The following is a 24,733-nucleotide window of genomic DNA, read 5'->3' as shown; positions in this document are numbered from 1 at the left end:
ATTAACACCAATACAATTTAATTAATTTATATTTTATAACTTTGCAAAGCCAGCTTTCAGAAAGCATTCAGTGACAAGAGGCATCAGCTTCATTTGGTTTTGCTCAAAAGGAAGTTGGACACAGGAGGTAAAATTATTTCTCTGAGTAGTAGAGAAAGTGAATGTTTGTTAACCCTTGCCACAGTGCTGTTTCAAGTGCTAGGTGTATATATATATATATATATATATATATATATATATATATATATATATATTCTTTTTTGTTTAATGTGTATTTTCTATGTATTTATGCCTTGACCTTGGTCTGACAATACCTGTGCAAAGCAGAGAGACCTGCCCATCACTGTTAGTGACCCTTGGCTCAGTCCCTCCTGATTTCTTAGGACCAAGAGGAAACAAGAGAGAGCACTTAGAGGAATAGACACCATAAGCAAAATTCTCTTTGGCTTCCCTAGTGCATTAAAAAAGGGAGCATCCCATCCTCATGCACAAAGTCTACCTACACTTTAAAATTCTGACTGCTCTAGGTATTGAAGCATTACTGACTTTTGATGAGCTTTGTTTACATTAGAAACAAAAGAAGCACAATATGTGTATACCATGAAGATATTAATCACTTCAGCTAAAGTTTTGGATCCATGGCAGGCATTCAAAGGAAACATGTGCTTCAGTGGCTAAATGACAGCAAGTTTTCTTAGGGACCTTCCTGATTGGCCCTGCTTGGGATATGAAGCTTTAGCCTTCAGGTAATTTTTTTTTCCCAGAATTAAATTAAGGGAAAAAAAAAAAAAAAAAAAAGAAGAAGACGACAGCCTTACAGCTTTCATGACTGTATTAAAAAAAGGATCCCAGAAAATCCTGCCAAACCAATTAAATAACCTGGTCCAATACAAGCTGTCTGTGATGATAAATGAGGAGGAAGCTTAACAAAAAAAAAAAAAAAAAAAAAGGTAAATCAGACTGAACAGGCAAACACTTGGAAGAACAAATTTCAGAACTATTGCCCACTGGAAGATGTATGTACTGCTCGAGGCTGGATGCAATAAATCTGCAGGCTGGCTGTAATGGATACCCCAGCTAAGCAAACCTAGGAATGACATGGAAACCACAATGTAGTAATAATGCTATTCCCCTTCTATCTGGCCAGTGCTCATTGAGCTATTGCAGCTCAAGTCTGGAGCTGCATATTTACACACAGGCATAGCAGGTTGCTTGAACAATCTGGAATTATGATTTGGTTTGGGGAATGATAGTGGCCGCAAATAAAAATGATGAAAAGACAACCAAAAACTGAAATCCATGAGTACAGAACTTCTTTTTAAGTGACAGTTTTGGGGATGAAACTGATTAGGTTCTCATAAAACTTAATACAAGGGTTTAAAAAATATTTTATCTAATCTCCTGTCCTTTTAGATGGTATCTGAGTATGGGTCATTTCAGCTCTTGAAGTACAGAAACTCTGAAATGCTTAGAGTATCTTAGCAGCATTTTTCTCCATGATTTCTCTCTCTTTCATTTGCTTTCAAACGCTGATAATATATTGTCTCCCTAGCAAATAAAACCTGATTATAAGTCATCATCTCCTATTTGAAGTGCACCAGGAGAGCTGTTGAAAAATTTTTTGTCCTTTTTGCCACACATAACCTATACCAATTTCATCCCATCTGAACTGTACAACAGGAAACAAATCAGGACAAACAAGACAGAAACTCAGCAAGAACTCGATGTCTTGAAATGAAATTCCTGATGGGATCCAACATATGCAGAGCTAAATGCACACCTATACACATACAGAGTATCTCGTTCTGCCTCAAGAGAGATAGCAAGAATAAAAGGAAAGTTTAATTAAACTTGCATTTGACATTCCCAGGAAATGTGACATGGTGGTGGTGATGGTGGGAAGTGACAGACAAGTGAGAATGTGAGAAGGAACCATAAGCTCCAACTGTGCACAGTGTTGATCTCACTGTAGGTCTGCACTAGAAGCCTGTTCCATTTTGTTCCTCAGCTCATCATTATTTCTCCCTTCATATTTTTGAGCTATTCAGCAACAGACCCTGGTACATTCCCAGCCATGACCTGTTATTACAGGACATAGACAGGGATGTCCCCATGCTCTCTCTGCCACCTGCCTGGGAAGCCACCAAGGTCCTCAACTCCTGGTCTTGTGCTTAGATCACAAGATACTTCCCTTTCTTTCCCAATACTCAAAAGCTACAGTTTGCAAATCCCTAATTGCTAGAAATAACATCATTTCTTACAATCCGCGTGGAACAAAATATTTTCCATTATTCCTTTGATGAATCCAGGCATGTGTTTCAAGGCTCCTGCTCTGAAGTCTAATAGCTTCTCCATGCCCTAGTTAGGTCAGACAGGGCCCTATTCATAGCCCATAAATGAGGGGAGGATTTACGATCACCCTGACTCCGTGGGACAAGCTGCAGGGAAGGCTCTGTCTGTGGGCAGGCATGGATCATTCAGCCCAAATGGCGAGAGGATGTGGGCTGGCCACTGTCTGCTGCTAACTTTTCTTCTGGCTGCTCTTTTGGAGGTAGTAGTTATGTTGGTGGCTCCTTCTTCCATAGAAACAGCCCTGGCTGGATGGAGGAACGGGAGTGCAGTGTCCTTCCCTTTGGAGCAGCTACCCACAGGATGGGCTGAGAAAGATCAGATGGAAAAATGCTCTTCAGCTGGGAAAGGGAACAATATCTAGCCCGTGGCTGGCTGTGGGATGGGGCCATGGGCTCAGGGACAGCTCAGCCTGTGATGGATGGAGAGCCACCAGGGCAATGACACAGAGACCCCACAGGGGCTCACATTGATTCTGACACATCAATTTATGTAGTATCTGATTCTCACCTTAATATTATTTGAGCTCCTTAAACTGCATGGCTAAAAATGTGTGAGAATGGAAAAACATATCCAAAGAGATCTCTCTGCAGATCTGGAAGGATGCTCTCCCACAGCAGGTAGCTGATGGTTGCCTGTGGCAGCATGGCATGGCCAAGGGAATCATCACCACTTGTAGCACCCACCAGGAGACGGAGATGGGAACAGACACTCCCACCAGATTTTGGCTTATTGGTAAATGTCAGGAACAGTGGAATCATCTTTTGAGCATCTGCAGGAGGTTACTGGTATTTCAGTCCTAATTTTTCACCTCCACTTTCTTAGCTCCCTCCTCTGTTATCTGAGAATATCTCTCTGCTCAGTCCTTTCTCAGACTCCAAGCTCTGCCCTGTTATTGCTCTGTCCTCTGTGCCTGTCCTTGCACTTGCCTCTGCTGGAGATTTAAAATCTGTGACTGAAAATTGGAAGGCAAACCCCAAACAGCTGGGATTCATAATAACTCACATTTCTAAACGAAAAGTGAACTTGAAACCATATTTTTCATATTTAAAGGCAGGGCAAAAAGAGCCCTTTCAGCTGTTTGAAAACACACTTTGAGTTAATGAGTTTGTTGATACCAACAAACTGGCATTTCTGATGGGAGAAGCCTTGAACAGCTTTAAGACACACATACACAGATGGTTTATATACCACAAAAGGGACTTAACCAAATGAAATCTCCCTAACAGCAAGACTGGGTTTTTACAAATGGCACTAAATGGATGCTCACTCATCCTTTCACCCCAGGTAAGTGCCATGTCTAGTGAAGCATTCAGCTGAAAAGTCCACCCGAGGAGATTGTGCCTCTCACCCTGGCCCCTGAGCCCAGATATCACAAGCAGAAACAACCTGGAGAGGCAGCAGGGCTATTTTCCTCCAGAGGATGAATTTTTGTGTGACTCCAGTGAAAAAAAAAAGTAACCTTGTTCACATTAGAGAGAAAATAATGACCAAAATTGTCCACGTTCTCCTCCTGTCAACCTAAATCTCGTCCACATTAAATTGTTAAAAGCCCTCCCTTGGAAATAAAGCATTATGAATGTGAGTAGATGAAGCAGGAAAGGGAGTCCAGAATCTAAAGCCTTCATTTTAATGACACATAAGAATCACAGGATCGGAGAAAGAAATGTCAGGTGCTGTAACCTGTGTTGTGAATAATGTGCTGATGAGAAGGGGACAGGAGCAAGAGGTCCCTGCTGAGCTGAACTGACCTGCCACCTTCTTGTGCTGGAGGAACTGGCTGTGGAGAAGCAAACACAACTTGCTAGCCCTTTTCCTGCTCACTGATCAGCCTTTAGCACAAGAAACATTTCCCCTCACACTTTATTTTAATGGCTGTCTTTCAACAGCTCCAAAGTTGAACGATGTTGCTAAAATATTTGTAAGCAGAGCAAAGTGTGCTTCAGGTCTGTGTGTGATTCCTTGGTAAGGGCTTCTAGAGGAGCCCATTTAATCACAAACCATCTCCATCTAATGATAACAGTTTATGTTCCCATAGTTCCACCATCTGAATGGCTCCATCAGGGTTTCCTGAGCTATTCAGGGGAGATCTCTGTGCTTCCAAGCACCCAGATAAGCACATGAAGCTTCCAGAGCCTCAAGAGCTCGGTGAATATTTTATCTCAGCATTCAGGACCTCTGTCATGGGTTTGTTTGCACAATAACCACAGCAAGAGATGGCCGGCTGTCCTTACAGCCCTTGTGCCAGCTGGGAGAAGGGGTGGCTGTTCCCCCATTTCCCAGACAGACAGACAGACACACTGGCAGGCACTCACTGCTCCTACAGCAGCAGTGGGAACCAAACACCCACAGCTGCACCAGTGCTGGGCTGCAGAGCTCTGCATCTCTTTGTTCTTATCACTGTTATCATCTAATCTTGGGGCCTGCTGCTCTACAAACCACATGTCGTGTTAGTCTGGGCTACAATCGATTGTGACTAATTGCCCAACACTGCTCTCAGAAAACATGGAGAGGCTTTATGCCTCTGAGCACTTTTGTCTCAATTCCTGGTTGAAATTGGCCAAGGTATTCACAGGTCTCAGAGGGAGCTGACAGCTACACACCTACATGCATGCAGAATTTAGTGATACAAATCCTTTTTCTTCAGAAGGCAGCTTAACAACTGTTTAACAGGCGAAAATCCCCAAATGCTGCCATAATTACATTTGCAGGAGACTACATCAGACCAGGGTGGTTATTTCACACAGCAGCTGACAAAAATGTCCAGTCAATAGAGGATTTTTTTTTTCTCTTCTTACATATTCTGGTCTGCAAGGTCTGGATGATTCTACCAGCCTTTGGAAGCAAAGGTGTGAGAGAGCTTAGTCTCTCACAAGGATAGGTTGTTGAATGTCTGACTCAGCTTCTGGTTTTCTCCCAGAAGCCTCAGTCACTTCTTTCCTTGCAGACAGTTGAGTGCATGAGTTGAAAAACTGTATAAAATATTGGGAGGCATCAAGTACAGGCTTCTGACAGTGACTTATTGTGTCACCTGGTAAAGTCACTTAGATGGGCACTGAAAAAGAAAGGTGGTACTCCTTTTCAATGTGCAAAAAGCTCTGTGAGTCCCTCATGAACAGCTAAATATTATCCCCTTTTATCTTTTTCCTTTATTTGACATTACACAAAAGGTAATTTTTGCATCTCATGTTAGAAAAATAACCAGAACAAAAGAAATGAAGGCTCTTGGCTTTTCCTGCTTGTTACACCAGATGTCTAGAAAACTTTCCCATTCCTGGTGGTCTCAGATTAGGGCTGTAAAGTCAGACTCCTGGTCTCATTATAGAGCTTATTTTGCTACCATAGGGCTTGGCTTGAATCCTACTACTCACTAAACACAGTGTGACCTCGCTGGGCAAATTTCAGTAGCAATCATCCAATTTAATGGCAAATGGCTGTGTTGCTTTACCTTAATATTGCCTAATGCAGGAATTTTCATGGGCTGGGAGCAAGCTTACACAGAATTTGGAATCAATAAACAAAGAAGACTGCTGTTAATTAGTGTTAAAAAGACGAGAGAAAGATAAGGATTCAGACCTCCACCCAGACTGGCATTTTGCTTATCAAATCCTCATGGTGCCAGTCTGAGCCTAACTGGGAACAGACCATGTACCTTGATGGCTACACCTTTCACCAGAGAAAATTGCAAGCAGTGATAGGAATAACAGGTGGAGGTCATGACCAGATAAAACTGATTCAGATATGACTTTATCCAACACTTTTCGTGATGCTGTAGATTTGCTGTTGTTACTGCAGGAGTAACATAAACCCTAAGTCCTCTCCAGGCTGTTACTTTTACAGTTTCAGTGCAATCCTCACATTTCCCTGTACTTCAGAGTAGCTTCACCATGGTGCAAACAAAACAATTTTATTCCTCTTGGTATGCATTGTTTTGCTTCTGTCAGCGTTAGCCAGGGAGTGAGACCCTGTGGGCACTCACAAGTGACAAGTTCATCTTGCTCTTTGGTACCATTTCACCTTTTGGCTGATCAACAACCCTCCCCTTCCACAGGTTCCCAGCAAAAGAAGTCACTGAGAGACTTTTCCACTGTGAGCAGCTGGCAGGACACATGGCCAAGTGCTGCCAGACTGGGAAAGAGCGTCAGGTCCCCCAGGGCTTGGGGGTGATGCTCAGTGGCTGGGTTAACTGATGGCTCACTGGGGTGGAAAATGGAGCACATTTGTTTCTCAGTGACCTCAATCAAGTTATTTCTGTACCTTGTGCCTCTCGTTCTCCTATTTGAAAAAACAGGGTGAATACCAGGATGCCCTTAGTAAACCACCCTGAACTCTATGTATGAAAAGGCTTGGTAAGGGATATTAGGACTATTATATTTCCCATCCTCTATTGTCAGTCCATTCTGCTTCCCAGCACGGCAGGCTTCACCCCCATCAGCAGACATTGCTCACAGCAGCTCAGCTGCTCAGGTCTTGACATAGGGAGGCCAGAGCTGGGGATGACTGTTCTTGCCCCTCTCTGCTGGCACCAGCACTTCAGACACAAAATCCCACAAAACAGTGATTTATTGGCATCAGAGGAGTCCCCTCTGCCAGGGGAACATTACAAAGCATCCCAAGGTACCACAAGAATTGACTTACCACCGAGTCAAGGAACCGAATGCAGCACTCGAGCTCGGGCCGAGTTTCACAGAACTGCCGAAAGAGAAGCCTCCCGATGGGCTGCTTTTCACATATGCTGCAGTAATCCCTCTCTGGAGGAAATAAAGAGAAGAACAGAAGCATGAAAATGAGAATAGCTCTGCCTTTTTTGGTTGCTCATGAGTTTAAAGCACAGTGCAGAACTACAACCTCAAATCACAACCGCCTTCTCCCTGCCACCATGTTTCTGGTATCCAAATATAAATATAACTAATGGCTTTAAGACTCAGTTAAGAGAGGCTGAATTTTGTAGGGCTGATGTTGGTAAAGGTCAGGCAAAAGCCATTCAGCTATTACGATAAATAATTTCATATTTTTCTGTGGTGGAAATGTATGCAAAGGTACAGCTCAGACTGGTGGTATTGGTGGGAATGTGGGCAGCAAATTACAAGTACTTGAAATATAAGACATACATTAAAGGGCAGAAAAAGCTGGAATTTGTGGAGTCCTTCCTGGATGCTTCCTAGATATGCAGTAAAGTGCCCCGTATCTCTGGAAGTGCTTAGCCTACTTTCTATTAAACAATTATAGGAAACTACGCATTTTCAAAGGTTTCAAAATTTCTGCTATTTAATTGCTGAGCATTAAGGAACGGATAGAGCATATGGCATCTGGCTCATTTCAGTTTAACACAGCACTCCTTACAGAACTGTATTTCCTCTTAAAAGCCACGTTTAAATGCCATTCCCCTGTGCTGGTGCATCCACAATTATCACTCACAGTAAAGCAAAAGGTCCTTTGCTCATCACAAGGACTATCAGCAGCAGAATATGGATGAAGGGCTGGCATCATTAACTGGCACCAGCACAAATGCCAAGGGCTTTGGATATTTTTCTGGTGAAAGCAGAAAATCCCACAGCCTGCTTGGAGCAGCAATACTTGCTTGAGACACGTTATTCCTCTACAAGAACACACATGTCAAACAACATACTGTGTTTCCTTAGGCATTCTTCTCACCACCCTCCTCGCTGCCATATGGCACTTGCTGTTATTATGGAAACAACCAGCTTCTAAACACATAACACAGCACTGCAAACAGACATAGCAAACCCACACACATTGTCAGTGCCTCGGTTACTTCCCTCTTGGGCCTGCAAAGTCTTTGATTCCCCCTCTGCTTGGCTCCCCACATCCTTCAGCTCCTCCCTCTCCATGGATGCAGGCACATGTCTGTGATGGAGCTTGAGGCAGCCAGCTGAAGGACCTGCTCATCTCAGCTTGTGCCCTGGGGACCATGTTCTGCAAAACCAGGACTACACAGAATCGTTATAGAATCATGGGATGGCTTGGGTTGGAAGGGATCTTAAAGATCACCTAATTACATATCCCCTGTCATGGGCAGAGACACCTTCCACTATCCCAAGTTGCTCCAAGCCTCATCCAACCTGGCCTTGAACACTTCCAGGGATGAGGCATCCACAGCTCCTCTGGGCAGCCCATGCCAGGGCCTCTCCACCCTCTGGATACATTTGTCCTGAGCAGGAAATGCTGTATGAGGTGTTGGAATTCTGCCCTGTAACTGGGTGACAGTGGGCAGGAGCAGCCAAGGCTACCTCTCGTGAGAGGAAGGAGGGAACCTGCCCAGTGCTGCACCTGGCTGTGCTTCAGGAACTGATTCCTCAAGCACTTCCAGGGTGGTCACTGGAGACATGGGTTGGGGATAGCTGAAATCTACTTTTAATTCAGTGTGGTCCTGCTCTAGTCTGGTTTTCTGAAGCAGTTGGGAACAACATACCAGCAGCATTTCTTCACTGGCACTGCCATTCCATTTTGGATGAGGATATCACTCAATCTATCGAGAAAACTGCTTGCAAGCAAAACTGGATCAAAATCATCGTGCAAATCCTAACCTGACCCCTAGTCAATCTAATTATCAGCATTCACCCCCTGGTGCTGGTTTGTTTGCCTGAGCTGGAGCCTTCAGCATGGAACATCATGGCACTGATAGGTGTGGTGGGAAAACCAGCGGGATCACTGGGACACGGAGCAGCCTTGGGGTGTCCTTGTGGGTGCTACCAGCTTGTGCTGCTTGACCAAGTGGCATTTTTATGAGTAACTGCTGAAGGGATGTGCAGACGCGTACAGCACAAGAGAGAGAGGATCAGAACAGCCCTCACAACATCCCAGAGGCTGGCACGAAGCCAGAGGCTCAGCAGCCCAGGTGAGCTCTCCTGGGAGGTGAGAAGGTTTAACTACATCTGCCTGGTGCTGGTTTCTGCTACCTTGACTAACTAACTCTTGGGAGGGTATGAATAAAACATACACTCCAAAAAACAGTAGCACACGGCCTGCCTGGTGGAGGGACTCCATCCCTCTGGAAGCCCAGACCCACAGCAAGCTTCCCTATGCAAAAAGAAAACCAATGAGACTGTCTGGATTCATAACAGAGTAAACCAGAAGGGGACAAACACAATAACCAGCCGGTTTTCCCCATAGTTTTTATTGTATAATGTCATTTGATGGACAGTGATAACTGTTGTACAAAATGTGGTTAGTTTATCAAAGTTGTTATGACATGGTGACACCCAATGCAGCAGAGGATGATCTTCTACCAAAAGGGCCAGTGAGACCAGGTAAATTAACGTGCAAATTGCACATCCATAACGTCCATAACTGTGTTCTTCCTAGCACAGCAGGGAAAGAAAACAAGCAGCCAAACACTATGACATATGTGGATAAACACAAGATAAATAAGACATGAGCACGGAGGACTTCCTCCTGCTCTACAGAACTTGGCCAACATGTGAGAAGGGTGACCCATTTGAAACGAGGAAAAAGGAAATACCAGAAATAATCTCTGAAAATGCAACAGCTAGAGCAGATCCCTGGAGCCATCCACGCCTTCATCATGTGCATTTAACTGCTGGATATACCAACGCAGACAATAAATACATGACAAAAATGCTTTCATTCCTTGTAGGTGACACAAACTATTTTCTTAGGCCCCGATCTTGCCGTTGGCCTCACTAAGTCAGCTAAAGGAATCTGTACTCAACTAATTCTTGGGATGCACGGGCCCGGCGCGGACTAAGAAAGAAAAACACATCTCTCAGCTAAAGCTGAAAAAGGAGTGGATGGTTTTATTACAGCAAGAAGTGTTTTAGCAGCGTGCTGCATCCCAGAGATGGGGCTGGAGCACCCCGAGCCGTGCTCAGGAGCTGCTGCAGGATGGGGAGGGATGGGGAGGCAGGCGAGCACCGCAGCCAGGGGCTCTCCTGGGCAGGGGCTGAGCCTTGTGTCGCTCTCGTTCCGCCTGCCAGTAAAAACATCCATGGAGTTTCAAAGTTTAAAAAATAGAAGGAATGATTTCCTGAGGAAATGGAAATGTTAAACACTTGGAAGTGAAACCATATGCTTATGATGATGAAGTGTAACTAAAACAGCTCTGAGAGTGATATCTTTGGTAGTCAGACCCTCCTGCCTCAGCGCCATCCTGTTTAACACCTGCAAAGTCACCCAAAATGCGGGTGAAAAGCTGGGTGGGTCAAAGTCTTGGGAAAGCAGACACTTCTCACTGACGCCAAACTCTTTATTTAGAAAATATCACTGGCAAACAACGCACACATGCAAGTGAATTCTCCATCTTCCTAACAGAGCAGCAACACAGATTAATATAGAAAAGGTATTATATAAAATGCCATAATTAACATTCATAAGATAAATAAAGATAAATAATGTTTATTCAGAATTCTACTGACTCATTTTTCCCTTTACTTCATAGCTTATGTATTGAAATACTAATTTCAGGAGCACCCAGCACAAAGAACACACTGAAATAGTTGCACCTGCACACGTCATGCTGTCACCATTCAAAGCCTATGGCCAAATTTGTTCCCAAACAGATATTCTGGCAAGGTTCTGAAAAATATCTGAGCCCATGCCTAAGAAAAATAGTCCTATTAACAAAATTTCATACCAGTCAAAACATACCATTGATGAAGTGGAAAGCTAAACAAAAGGTAACAGAGTTGCTGATGTCAAAAATCCCCAATTTTCAATTAAAAGGGGGGGGGGGATCTAATATTTTAACTAGATAAAAAACCTTCCTGTGCATTGTGAAGATTTTTTTGTCCTAATTTCTCATTTGAATACCTTTCATTTTTTTGGCTGACTCAAAATATTACCTTTTGGAGAGAAACAGTGGTCTGCAGAGAGACCAGGTTCTCCCTTCTCTTTCACATTTGCAATATACCTGTGGGTTTTGATGGGTTAGTGATGAACTAAAAAACTGTGTGATAACTCTTGGCTGAAAATCAGTCTTTTATGATATTCAGTGTAAACTGCAGGTGTCTAAGTAAGACTGCTGTAAAAGCTGCACTTCTGCAACTCGTTCTGAAGAGCTGCAAATCCAAGCCCTGCAATCAGCTGGTGAGGCTTCCTCCTGGACATGTCTGTGCGGAGGGATGAGCTCAGTTTAAACCTCACTTTTAAAGTCTGCAAAAGCCAGGAACATATTTTCAGCTTTTTGGTCATTTATTGGTGTGGCTAAGGATTGTATCTATGTACTATCTGTTAAGTAACATTTTATTTTCCAGCATACTGGAATCCCAAGAGCAGATTTTCCGAAGGAATGCATGGAGAATTGCCAAGAAGACATGCGCCATGCTGCTGCATGGGAACATTTGGACTTGACCTCTGGATCCCTGCTATCCTTGGCATTCAATCAGATGAAAAACCAGTAAGATCCAAATGCAAAGTAATTATGCTGCCTAAAAAAAGCCCCCACAAAACAACAATAACAACAGAACCCTGCAAACAAACAAACCAACCTACAAACAAACATCTGGAACCCCCAAGGAGGAGTAGGAAGACTCAATTGTTCATTTCCTGCTCATGCTCAGTGATCCAAGATCAGAATTCATCCTCCCTTCCTGATTTTTCTTCTTTAAGGTAAACCAAAACCATTCAGATACTGTTCCAAGTCTATTATTTGTCTGCTGCTCTCTTCCTCACACCTGCTTTGTCCCAGAATAACAAAAAGCACCCCAAATTAATGGAAGAAAGCATTTGAATGTCTCAGTCCCTACACTCAAACTGGGCAATAGGAGCAGTCAGATCCTAAGACTGCTGGCACACCAAAAGTAAAACTTTCTTCTTCCAGGGGGCTGGGGCTTGTCAAAGTGATCCCCAAAATCCGTGAGATGGACAGAAATTTCTGCTAAAGATGTCCCAGAATCGCATACCTCCCTCCTCAGTCAAACTCAGGGAGTTGCTGCTAAAAGAGATCCTAACCCTGCCCAGCCCAAATATAAAAGCACTTCTGGTTTTTTTTGCCCATCTTTGCTTTTTTTATGTAAGTTTCCTTACAGGGACACACAATGAAAAGGAGGACAAAGGCAGGAACTAAGAGCAAGATTAAAGAATATGCAGCACAGCTGAACTAAACAGACTTTCACAGCCCATCATACACTTTGCACTTGTAGCAATTTCCTTCTTTTTGTCAAAAAAAGGACTAAATCCTTTAAGGTTCACGGAATTATTTTGTGTCCATTCAGAGTACTAATGGAAAACAAATTGCATCTTTAAGCACTGAATAACCCCATTTAGAGCTATATTAATATAAATACATTTTTCATTTTAAACCAGCAAGTCTAACACTGGTGCTTATAAAGATGTCTTATAATTTACTGCTGCTCTTCTCCAGCCAAAAGTGGAATTACCACTGTCTATGTATAAACTTAATAAACAGCACACACTAAACTGCCTAGTCTTTCAGACTGATGAAAGTTGCTTCTTATCAAAGGATCCTTTGTGGATGTTTTAAAAGGATTTAAATTGCTTTGATTGCATTATTAACAGTGTCTGTGTTGCTCTTGTATTTCAGAATGATCTGGAAAGCTGGAACATTAGCTCTTGCATTCTACAAAAGACTGTTTTCCATCTCTAATAAAAATACTTCAAAACAAGGGATAATCCTTGTGTTCAAGAGCAAAACCCCAAGATGGGCCATATTTACACATCTGAAGACCCTTTTATTACCTTTTTGCTCTTACTCTAATTCTTCTGTGGTCTTCAGTTTTGGAGATGTCATGGCCAATCAGAACTTCATGAACTTTGCTGGGAACTCAGGTACTTGCAGTGGAAAACATAGCAGACTTTTCTCTTTGAGAAACTGAAAATAGGGGACCATTTCTAAAGAGGAAACAGGGCTATTGCTGCTTAAACTGCAGAGCCTGATCAAAAACCTGTACAGTAACATAGAGAGGGATCTCCTTTTCACGGTGCCTATTTGGGAATGTTGCAGGAATGGGAGGAAGCAACAGGAGGGAAGTTCCTTGTCCTTCTTGTCTGCTATTTCTGGGGTCTGCGGTTTGTTGGGTTTGGGCTTTTTTGGTTGTTTGGTGAGTGAGGGGGGCTTTTTTACAATGGAAACCTGTGGTTAAGATGCTGAGGACTCTCCATTCGCCCTGTCTCCAGCAATGCATTTAAAAAGTGAGGCAAGCCAGATGGTTAGAGAGCACAACACAGGAATAAAAACTTCACATTTCAGTTCATTCAAAAATTCCTATAAACTGTGGCAGTAAGTCACGCTATAAAAGCCTAATACAAGCATCCAGGCTCCCGTGGGAATTCAGTTACCAGCACAACTAATATTCTGTGCCCTGCAGACCTCAGTGGCATGCTGTATTTATAAAATGGGGCTAATGGCACTGCCTGCCCCTGAGCAGCATGGCCAGAAGTCCATTAACGTGTGGGAGCCCCGAGTGCTGCTGGATGGCCCCGAGGCTCCTGGCTATTTACTTGCAATGCAAACTCCCAGAGAGGAAATGTAGTCCAGGAGAGCACAGCAGAGTCTTTTCATACATTAACCACTATACTGCTCCAGAACTTCACCTGGCACTTCAGAGAGATTAAAAACGACGACGCAGCCTCTGTCTCAGGGAGTGTTTGTCTTGGCAGCTCCGGAGCCCTGCAGGTGCCGGACAGCAACTCTGAAGCCAAAGGCTGTGATGAAGTTCTCCTGCTGGTGGCAAGAGCACACTCTCTGAACCATAAATATTTCATCTGCTTTCTTTATTTTTTTAATAAAACATGGAAATTGTTACGGCCCATGACAAGATAATGGCTTGATAGATTCCTTTTTCTGAACAGCAGCTTGTCCTGGTCTGCAGTTCAAACCAGCCCTTCATTGCTGAGGAAAGCTCTAGAGCTAACATATGAGGTACTGGGGGAGAACATTTTTTTGGCCTTCATTTTTTTTCCATTTGAATTTAGGATTTTCTACAAAAGACTTGGAGACCCTCATGTATGCTGTTACAGCAAGAGTTGTTCTGGCACTGACTAATTTTAATTAATTAAAAATAAGAATGCAATCAAGCTTACTTGAGACAATGGAATTGCCCCAAACTGGTTTTAAGTCCTGCCAACTTAATTTTCTCTGCTTGTCAGCTGCCTTTTTTGAAACAAACAAAATTTAATCTCCTGATCATCGAACATCTAATGTAATTATTCAGATGCAGACAGTGTTTGCTTTGTATAACTTCCCTTATTTCCACTCTTTTCATGGCATTAGGCTACAGGGATAAACTCCACACATCACAGCAGCATTACACTGGAGATGGAAAGAGTCCAGTTGGACAGATATGGAAAATATGCTTGGAGAATATTGGAACAAACTCGCAGTTAAATACACTTTAGTGATACATATGGATCTTCTCATTTGTTTTTTGAAAACAGCTGCATTGAAGCTTTGCTCATGGAATTCTATTTGAAAGTCAAATCCTACAAGCAGTTGCATAAATATGTTTGCACGAGTACTTGAACCAGAACGCATTTGTGGCTTTGTTGATTTTGGACAAAGATTTTGACAGGAGGGATAACAACCCGCTCACCCTTTTTGTAGCAGCAGCAGGAGGAGGATCAAACAAGATCCTGTGAGCTCAATAGAATTACTGCACAGGAAAACAGGAGTGGGGTCCAGAGCCTGGGGAGGGACCCTCAGCTCTCACAGGGGAGACATTTGGTCATCCAGCCTTGTGCCAGGAGCACAGTCAGATGGCAAAGCGAAAATGCTCTGCCCTGAGACCAGGCTGTTTGCCAGTGGAAGACAAATTCTCATCCTAACAAAATCTGAGCTGCTCTGCTGAGTTATTCCAGCCCTCCCCCAACACTTCTGGTATCTTCTAAAAGTTACTTGCTCAGGCAACTGCATCCCTTCCATAAGGGTCACTGAGCAAGCCCCGTGCTCAAAAGCAGGGACTGCAGGGTCAAGGTGCAGCTGAAGAAGATGGAGTTTGCCATTAATGCTTGAGCCTCTCAATCAGAGAAGAAAAAATACCTCTGTGAATTATGGGTGCAGGCAAAGACAACAAATAATTGCTGCCAATAATGAAGACATTTGTTAAACCTGCTGAAACCACAGAGTATTCTGAGTTGGAAGGGACCCAAACATTGAGTCCAGCTTCTAAGTGAATGGCCCATATGAGGATGGAGACTCCAGTCTTGGTGTTATCAGCACCATGTTCTGACCAACTGAGATGGAAAGAATGACTCACATCAATTCCAGTAGCTCTTTGATCAAGCCCACCTTAGTTTTCCCACCTTTCCTCTGTCAAGCACAATTTACATGAATAAACCACTCACTCTGTCTCTCAGTTCCACAGTCAGCACCAGCAGGACAGTGGAAATGCATGCACCAGGATTAATCACCAGGAAATCTGGACTGCGAATGTGCAATGGGAATATTTTAAAGTCTTTTTTTTTTTTTTAACTTAAATTATTAGGTACCATGTTCTTAACATATCCTTTCTTTTACATTTGGCTGCCAGTTAAAATAACAGTGCATAGAAAGGGAACAAAAAGCAAAAAAGAGCAGGGAAACAGAATGGCTGGCTGACAGACAGATGGGCAGGTGTGTTACACTTCTAGTCAAAAAATTACCATTACTAGTAGTAAGCTGCTTTCCATTCCCATAAATTACACTTGAAAAGCACATGGCCCTGGATCAATGCCTTTGGTGAGGTTTCCCAAGCACAGTGTTTGAACAGTTGCCTCTGTGGCCAGTCACAAAGGTATTCAGGGCAGGGTGGACTTCCAAACTTCTTTACATTGATCACAAAAGATGCCCCACCAACATTTCCCAGCACTTTCATGTGGTACTTGTGCAGCCCCAGGGGAAGGGCTGCCCACACCAAAACCCTGACCACCACCCTGGCTAGAAAAAGAGTTTGCCTTTATCTTCTTAAACCACTTTCAACAATGTCTCTGCGGCAAGGCCAGAGAACTGGGGAAAAAAAAAAAATCCCTCAAAGAAATATGAAAGCTCACCTCAAAAACGCCCTGTGAAATTCAGGGAACAAACACTTAGTTGTTCTCATTTTGTTCTGCCTTGGATGGGAATGATAGAAATGGATGATTTGTTCTCAAGGACTGTAGCTACTGAGATTTTTTTTTTTTTTTATTTGGGACTTTTATACCCAGTCTGAAAGTTTTAAACTGAAATACCAAACTTATTTTCTGTCTAGTGCTGTTATTTAGACTCCTGCCTGGTGACATTCTGGGTAACACATGCTGAAAGAAAATTTCAGTAGAAGTTGCAATTTGAATGTTTAATGTTATGAAATCTACAGAACTGTTGCTGTTGTACATAGCACAAAATAAACATCTCGATTCCAGGAAACGAATGCAGACATCTTGTGAATCACTTTCTTAAGGCAAAAAGATTTCTGCAAAACTACTCTTCGACTTCTAAACCAGCCTAGGTAGAAAGCAAATCAGCTTTCCTTTTTCAAGATGAAACTTTTACCAGGTCAGTAAGTGGCAGAGTACACAGAGCCATCAGCGCAGTCATTCTGTGAGTGCATATTTAATCAGCACACGTTACTGACAGGCACATAATAAAACCATTCACAGGATTACTTATTCTGCATGCTGTTCAATAGTCACTGCAAGTCCTAAGCATCCCAGCCTTTTATTAGTGAATCCTTTAACAGAATAGTAGATGCTATTAGTTGTTACTTCATTGCTAAATTTTCTTGGGTATTTTTCTTTCCATTTTTTCTCTTGATGTTTCAAAACCCCAAGCTTCGAGTACAACAAAACCCCACACTGGTAAAACTCCACTTATTTTATAAGTGTTTGTCAATCCCAACCTTTAACAAAATTGCACAATAAGCACAACCACCAACCTAAGTAATCAGAGACAATAATATACTGAAAAACATAATCAATCCTCAACGGTTTTTAAGGGGTACCACTGACCTGTGACAGCACTGCTAAATTACCACTTAACTGGATCTTTTGCTCTACTGCATGTGGCTCATTTGTAATAATACAGACACTGACTTTGCCTTGGTTTATATTGACAGGCTGATTTGACTGCCTGCTGAGAGACAGCCCCCTCTGAGTGGGTGTGAAGGAGCTGAGCTGCTGAGTAAAATTGATAGGAGGAGTGAAAAGGAGGTTTTAAAGTTATTTAGAAAGTCCAAATGTACTGAAAGTAACTTGTGCAAGAGGGGGGTTGCCAGTGGTAAGCATTTTTTCCTTCCTTTTTGACCGAAGCCTGCAGTACCAGGGATCCCTTCATACCAAATTACTGGATGGATGCAGAGGGTGTGGCAGCTTATGTCCAGACACAGAAACTATGAACAGTCTTACTTAGGTCTACAAAAAAAGAAAAACCAATTTTAGAGAGAACTTGCACTTCAATCTTATGAAAACTGGAATTGTCATGGGGAAAATATGTGAAAACTTTTGCCGTTTTAGAGGTTATTCTAGTAATTGAATTTTTTCAGTTTATCTCTTTTTTTTTTTTTTTTTCTGGTCATTTCTTCGTCTACTTTTACATTGTCATATGAAAAACATCTTGCCCTTATGAAGTGTTTTTTCCCCATTCTGTTTCCTAAATTTCAACATACAAATATCCAGCAACACAAAATAATGGTGTTTAGATCTGCAAAACAAGAAGCCCAGACTATCACCTCCAAGGTTACTGAAAATATTTCAGTGAACAGAAGGCAAAATTAACAGGAGTTTCAAATAATATTGCCTACCTCATAAGAAGTGAGAGGATATTTAGATGATGAAAATATATTTTGACATTTTACTTCTCACTTGGAAGAGGATACTTCAACATGCTAGATCTGAAGAAATAAATTAATAACTGAGATCCTAATGCTTGCCTTCTTCAGCATCCTTCCAGCCAGGTGCTGACCCACCAAGAAATTGCTTTGCTCAAATATATCAGCTGAGTACACTGAAATCTAATCTGGTTCTCTCACAAAATTTTATACCAGAGTGACACACGGCAAAGAGTAACTCTGGCGTGGTAAAGCAGCCTCACAACTACAAGAGAAATCCATACCCAAGTTATTCTGGCCAAGAACATATGAGGAGGTGAGGTGGATGAAGTCAGAAATAAGAACCGTACAACTGCTCACGCTGCTTTGTCTCAGCTGGGTGACACCACCTTCCCTCTGTGTGAAGCATCACCTCTGAGTCCATAAATGTGAAGGGATGCTCTGACACGGGGGAAAGCACCACTTTTATGGGACAGCCACTTAGATTTGGCTTGCCCCTTCAATTCTACCAAGCAGAGTAGCTACTTGCACTTGAACTTTCATGCTGACCTCCAGAATGGGTAGGGCAGATGCTGTATATGGCTTTTTGATGCACAGATATTTGGAGCAAGCTGTGGCTTCACCAGCAATATTCTGTGTCCCATGTGCACAGGTAGACTGCTCCTGTCACCTCATCAGTCAGTGCAACAGTTGTTGGGAGTTCTCTAAAAATGGAATTCAGTGTGTAATTATCACTTTAGAGATGGGTAGGTTCTCCTGTGAGAGTGGGATATGGGAACACTCAGCACAGTGCACGAGGCTGGAAGAGAACCATCAGCTAAGGCTTAACAGCTCTGTTCCCAGCACTGAGGTGCACTGTCTTCTGGGTCCTCAGCCCAGGAACTCCACAGAAGACAGGGATTTCCTCTTCAGCAGACACATAAAATCTACTTCTCTGAAAGGAAAAGGGGGAAAGAGATGGAAAAGAAGAGCCGCATGGCTGATCTGAAAGGCAAGCATGCTTGCATTGACACTGAAACATTAGAGACATTGTTCAAGTGCAGTTCATCCTTGCAAAAATATTATCCTCGTCTCGATGCCAAGGTTGGTGAAAGTATGGGCTACTTGCCATGGAAGTGCTGGGTATTTAGGCTAGACCTGTCATGGGGCTTATTTGCTCTCTGCGCCCAACGTTTCAGACACACTCAAGCGTAGTGTTCATGTCTTGGCAGGAACTTCCCATTCATGCATTTTCTCCTGGTCCCCTTTGAGGAGTCTTCCTCCTCCAACATTGCAGTGGTTAAAATTTCATTGCTTGCTGAGAAAACCAACACTGATTAATTTCATCCTACTTGCATGGAAGAGGTAAAGTATGCAGGTCTCCAGCCAGGGACAAGGAAATCCCTGCTGCTTACATGCCACATTGAATAAGCAGCCCATGGTTGAGGCCATTGGACTTCAACAGTCTTCATTCTACCCGCAGGAAAGAAGCAATTATCCATAGCAGCACTGGGAGCAAACAGGAAGTAATGCAACACATTCACTTTTGATTACAGAATATGTTTTTTTATAAGACATAATATTCCACAAGGAAGAATTCAGCTGCAGCGTTACGTCGACGCACCCCAAATTATTACAGGAACGTGACTGAGGTTGCAAAGCTAAGCCTCAAAAGCTAGGAAAAACCTAAATTAAAGTTGCTGGTGCAGCCTGAATGCCACTGCCCACTGTGTGTGCGTTCTGGTACAGTCTTTAATTACATCACTGCAAACTGCTTTTCCCACAGGGCCTTCGCCTCATTCAGTGCTCAGGACGGACAGTGCTTAATAATGAGCAGCTATTCAGTGTTTGCTCCTCTCCTCTGGTTCAGTGTGTGGCCCTGGACTGTATTTACTGCACACCAGTCAGGCCTGCCCTGATTCATTTCCCCATGGATCTTTCTGTGACATTCTCCAACGCAGCCTTTAAATACCTCAGGTGCATTCATGGATCTATTTGCACCCCACCTTTGGGAGACAGAGACTCCAATTTTGCAGATGGGGAACTGAAACATATGAAGATTAAGGTAAAGTGTCCACTGATCAGTGCTACTTGATTTTCTGTGTATTTAACTTTAAATGTTGTTTCCTCTGTCCAAAGCCAACCTTCCATTTGCTTCAGTTGGACACGTTTGTAACCAAGACCCAAAAATCTCAAGGCAACCACTCAGAAAATGGAAAAAGCACAATTAGAGGCCAACTGTGAAAAACTAATTTTAAGTGACTTGCCTGTCATCACATAAGATCTATCCTTGTCCAGTTCCTTAGTATGCTATTCAATTGCTTTGGCTATGAGACCATTTCCTTTGATGCTGCAAATCCCCATTTAAATTTATCACACACCTTTTACCTCATGCAGTAAATGAGTCAGCCATTCTATGCTCCTTTATTAGACAACCCACTTCCAGCCCCAGACTAGCTCAGGCTTTTGAACTGGCTGCATTAGGGCTCCTGGGGAAGAAAACTAATTATTTGATATATATACTGAAAGATGAATTTAAGCTGCATAGGCAGCCTTAATTCAGAATTTATTTTAAGTGCTCATTGTTTTAACACATATTTTTGCATGCTTAATTTCCTAAGCTTTTAAGGAACTGAAGAAAAACTGAAGAAAAAAATCCTGCTGTGGACCAGTGAAGAAAATCTTGCTCATTTGGAAGAGTTTACACAAAAGGCTGGGAACTTTCAACTTGGCGACTTGAAGAATGTTCTTTTAACACGGCTTTTCTTGAGCTCTTTCCTAAGCTTTCTTTGAAACAAAAACTCCATCATGTTGCCACTCACAGTGGTACCCATACCAGCTGAGCTGACACAGGAGTGTCAGTGTATCTGCCTGTGCTGCTGGGAGCTGGGAAGGAAGCTGTAAATTGTGTGGGCTGATCATCCAGGGCTCTGTGGACTCTGTGGACCATAACTCCCCTATTTTTTCTTTCACCTTCCCTTCCTAATTTTGCCATTATCTCCAGCAGTACTGCTCCTCCATTCTACTTCTTCTAAGATGATTTCCTCCACTTCTACACTCAATCTCAATCTCTTTAGACAGTGGGTCCCAATTTCTTCCCCCATCGGATCCCAGCACTTTTCCTCCACTGACAGTGTGCAGCAGTACAGGTGGGATATGGATTTACTGCAATTCTGCAACAGCTCTCCAAGTGTCACCCTTTGGGAGACATCTGCAAGACTCTGAGTCTCAGTCTGAAGTGGCTGCTTTCTTTCACTGGAGGGAAAAGCATGGAGAGATCCTCAAGATGGGATCCTGCCCTGAAATCCCTAAATGGCCTCTTCCATTTTTGACTGAGAGGATGAACAGCATCACTGAGTTGCTGCAAAATACTTAAACTTTTACTGTTAAACTTTCTCAGCTCCCTCAGCAATGTGCAATGTAACTAACATCCTCTGAAACTGCAACAGATCTCATACTTAGTCTGGATATTTAAGGAATATCTATAATGGTGCTAATTCACCAGTGTTCATTCCCTCACCAGACTGATGATACTTCTTTGTCTTTCTGATCAATCTTGGCTTCTACCTTCTGTTAGTTTTAATTTAAAAAATCAAAAAGAACTTAAAAAAAAGAAAAAAAAAATGTAGTACAGAAAATATCCAGCACGGAAAATTTCAGTCAACATAACTCTGGCAAGATCTTAATCTTGTAATGTCCAATATTAGACAAATTCAATAATGGATGGTGCTACCCAGCCCACCAGTAACAGCAACCCTTACTCAGAAGGTTTGGCTTTGGGAGAAGTGTTGTTATTATTTATCATGTGTTACAGGGCCAGTTCTGTCCTGCCTGCTGGTGTTTGGGAACCTTGACTTGGGAGCCTCACTGGATGCTGACTGCAAAACTCTCAGAGGATGCTATCTTTGAGGGTCATATGGGAACCAAAACACAAGCAGCTTCTTTTCCCAGAGTTTTAGCCTAAGTAGATAAACATAAAACAGCAGAAGATGAGGAAAAATAAAAGTGACCATTTTGCATCATTTTATGATTTGTAATAATTAAGCATCTCTCTCAGTTTATCTGGGATTAATATTACCTCGCTTTCCTTGAATTCTATTCAGTTCTTACATTATACATATTCCGCATGAGCACTCTCTTCTCCCAATACTTCTGGCACAAATCTGAGCCTCTTTGGTAAGGACTCATAAGGTTATGAATGTCTGGACAGCCTGAGTAATGAAAGGCCATTTGGGGCCGAACCATTGACCACAGCTTTAACTTGCCAGGAAGCATAAAACATAAAATGTAAATTAGGTACTAATAACCCATTTTTCTTCTAAATCCTTGGTACAGATGCGCAGCATGAAGCACAGATTATGTTTTGAGAGAGATTTTGGAATAATTTGCAGTTAAAAATATTGCATGGGACCTTGTGTTGTGGCCTCGGAAGAGACTGAATTGTGAGTTGTTACTGCTGCCCTTGAACCCACTTCAGTCGATGGAAAGTTTCATTGGCACCTGGATTTGTTGCTTTGGGTAGCTGCCTAGCTACCAGCAAAACCCAGCACATAATACTGTCATCAGGGAAAGTGGAATGTGCAGTCCAGCAAGCAAGACATGCATGGAAAAGTACATTTCTCCCAGCATGTTTTGCAATCACCATGCTGTTCCCTCCCCATCTTCCTTTCCACTGATCTCATCTGTGGAGATGAAGTCAAGAAGAAACCTTAGGAAGCAGCACTTGCAGGGCAAGATCATTTTACTGCCTGTGTATGACCAGCATCATCCTTCACACAGCTTTGACCCTCTGGATGGGGCCAACCCCGTGTGAAAAAACAGATGCACAGCTCAGGGCTCCTCAGTCAAGAGATCTGAAGGCAGATTGAGGTTGGCTGGGCATGTTCAGCTCCCATGTGAATTTGCCATTGTTGTTGTCTTGGATTCTGCCAGCAGCTGTGTGCATGAAACTGTGGAGAGATGGAGCTACACATTATGCAAGTCACAGCACAACATTTCTGTCGTTCTGCTTTCAGAACACATTCAAAGGCATGTCCTTCATGTGTGAATTCCAGCCTCCAGCTGCTTTATGGAAGAAGGCTGGAGCTGTCAGTCCCCCCTCAGAAAGAGTTTCTCTTGTTCTGTTCATTGCAGCCCAGCTCTGAGGAAATGACCAGCTTTTATCTTTTTCATCTCAGCCCAGGAGTATCTAAAAATATAACCTGTGGAACTCGCTTCTTGAATTAATTATGCTCCAGGTAAAAATAAAATAAATGTACTTGGCCTTAATGAGATCTGCAACTGATTCTCCATCTCATGGCACACATCCTTTTTAAGCAAAACCTGGATTCTTGTTATGTTTCAATAGGTCAGTACGCCTGATATGGCTGAGTCAAGCCACTGCTGTACAGCTCAACAATTTGCACCATTCTTTGCATCTAAAAAATGAGATAATTCAATCAAATCTTTTAAAAATTAAATAAATACCTGGCTTTTTGGCATGTGAAGAGGGGAAACCTGTGGCTATGACGCTGATGCAAGACTTAAAGAGAAGACAGGAGAAGATCTCTAATGTATCTCTGCAGAATTGTCTTGCTGGAATAGGTATCTTCTCCCAGAGAAGCAATGCAGGGGAAAGCCAACTTGTATCTCCTCATTCTCTCTTCATGGTAATAATTTGTAGCATTATTACAATAAAGATTATTTTACTGTGCTAATGGCTAATCATGGCACAGGAGCAAGAACATATGGAGGGGAGCATGGTGCTAGGCACCGAATAAACACAGAAAAACAGGGCAGTCCTACCCTGATGAGTGGAAAGGTTTAGATAATACAAATAAATACTCATTGCTTTTGGACGCTTGTCAGAGACACCTTCCAAGTCTTCTCAGGTTCGACCGCTACTACTGAGGTAGAGGAAGAGAATCGTGACTTAAACAGGCAAAGAAGAAGACTCCTAAAAACACATGTCCTGACAAAACAGAAGCAGACTAAACAAGCCTCTTGAAGAAATATGCATTTGAGAAACTACCCTGATTTAAAAGATCTGTCTTTTTATCCTTCCTCCACCGCCTGGACCTGTGGTGCAGCAGCACGCTGGAGATACATCATGTGATAACTCAGGGACACTAACACAGTAGGAAAAGCAACAATACTGCAAGAGCAAGAAAATAAACCTTGAGATTACAAAGAAAAAAACAAGAAAAAGAATCCACAAGGTCTGGTCTAGTGCACACTATCATTATTGATGTGAATCATGGCTTTGTGATCCTCAGAGGAGGGATGATGTGCCTCTCCATAAATCAGGGTATATACATTACTAGCAAAGAACAAGCACCACAGTTTGCTTTCACATAATGATCCAGCAATGGCATTTAATTGAGCAGAATATAAACACCCAGGCTGGAATTTAGCCAGGACACTACATTTAACATCCTACTCTAAATAAGAAATTCCATATAGGCTGCAGTCTCCAAGCAGAGCAGAGACAAGCTAAAGTAAAAGATCTCCTCTGATAATCCCTCTCACAACAAACTACACAGACCAGAATTTATAGCCCTGGGCAGCATCAAGAGTTGAGTCGACCCTGGCTGCAGCTGCCAAATGTGGTGCAGCACTTGGAGAACATTTGCTGTGGATGACAGCGAGCCTCTTTTGTCTTGGAGTGTCCCAGCTAAGTCCCCTGGGGGAAAAACCAAACAACCATCTGC

General features: G+C 42.7%; 1 protein-coding gene across 2 annotated transcripts in view; it reads right to left on the bottom strand.

Moving 5' to 3' along the window:
* Window positions 1–24,733, bottom strand: part of GRK5 (G protein-coupled receptor kinase 5) — a 152,483-nt gene that overhangs the window by 50,108 nt on the left and 77,642 nt on the right. The window contains exon 3 of one of the 2 annotated variants that reach the window (XM_012574666.5): window positions 6,988–7,100. In XM_012574666.5, the coding sequence (XP_012430120.1) occupies window positions 6,988–7,100 (113 nt within the window). Of the gene's footprint in view, window positions 1–6,987; window positions 7,101–24,733 lie in introns of those variants that run through there. The other variant, XM_030276533.4, reaches the window with a different exon arrangement.

The sequence above is a fragment of the Taeniopygia guttata genome, chromosome 6 (genome assembly GCF_048771995.1).
Source record: "Taeniopygia guttata chromosome 6, bTaeGut7.mat, whole genome shotgun sequence".
Lineage (NCBI taxonomy): Eukaryota > Metazoa > Chordata > Aves > Passeriformes > Estrildidae > Taeniopygia > Taeniopygia guttata.
Note: the sequence above shows the minus strand (reverse complement) of the source record. Positions and strands in the feature narration are given on the sequence as shown.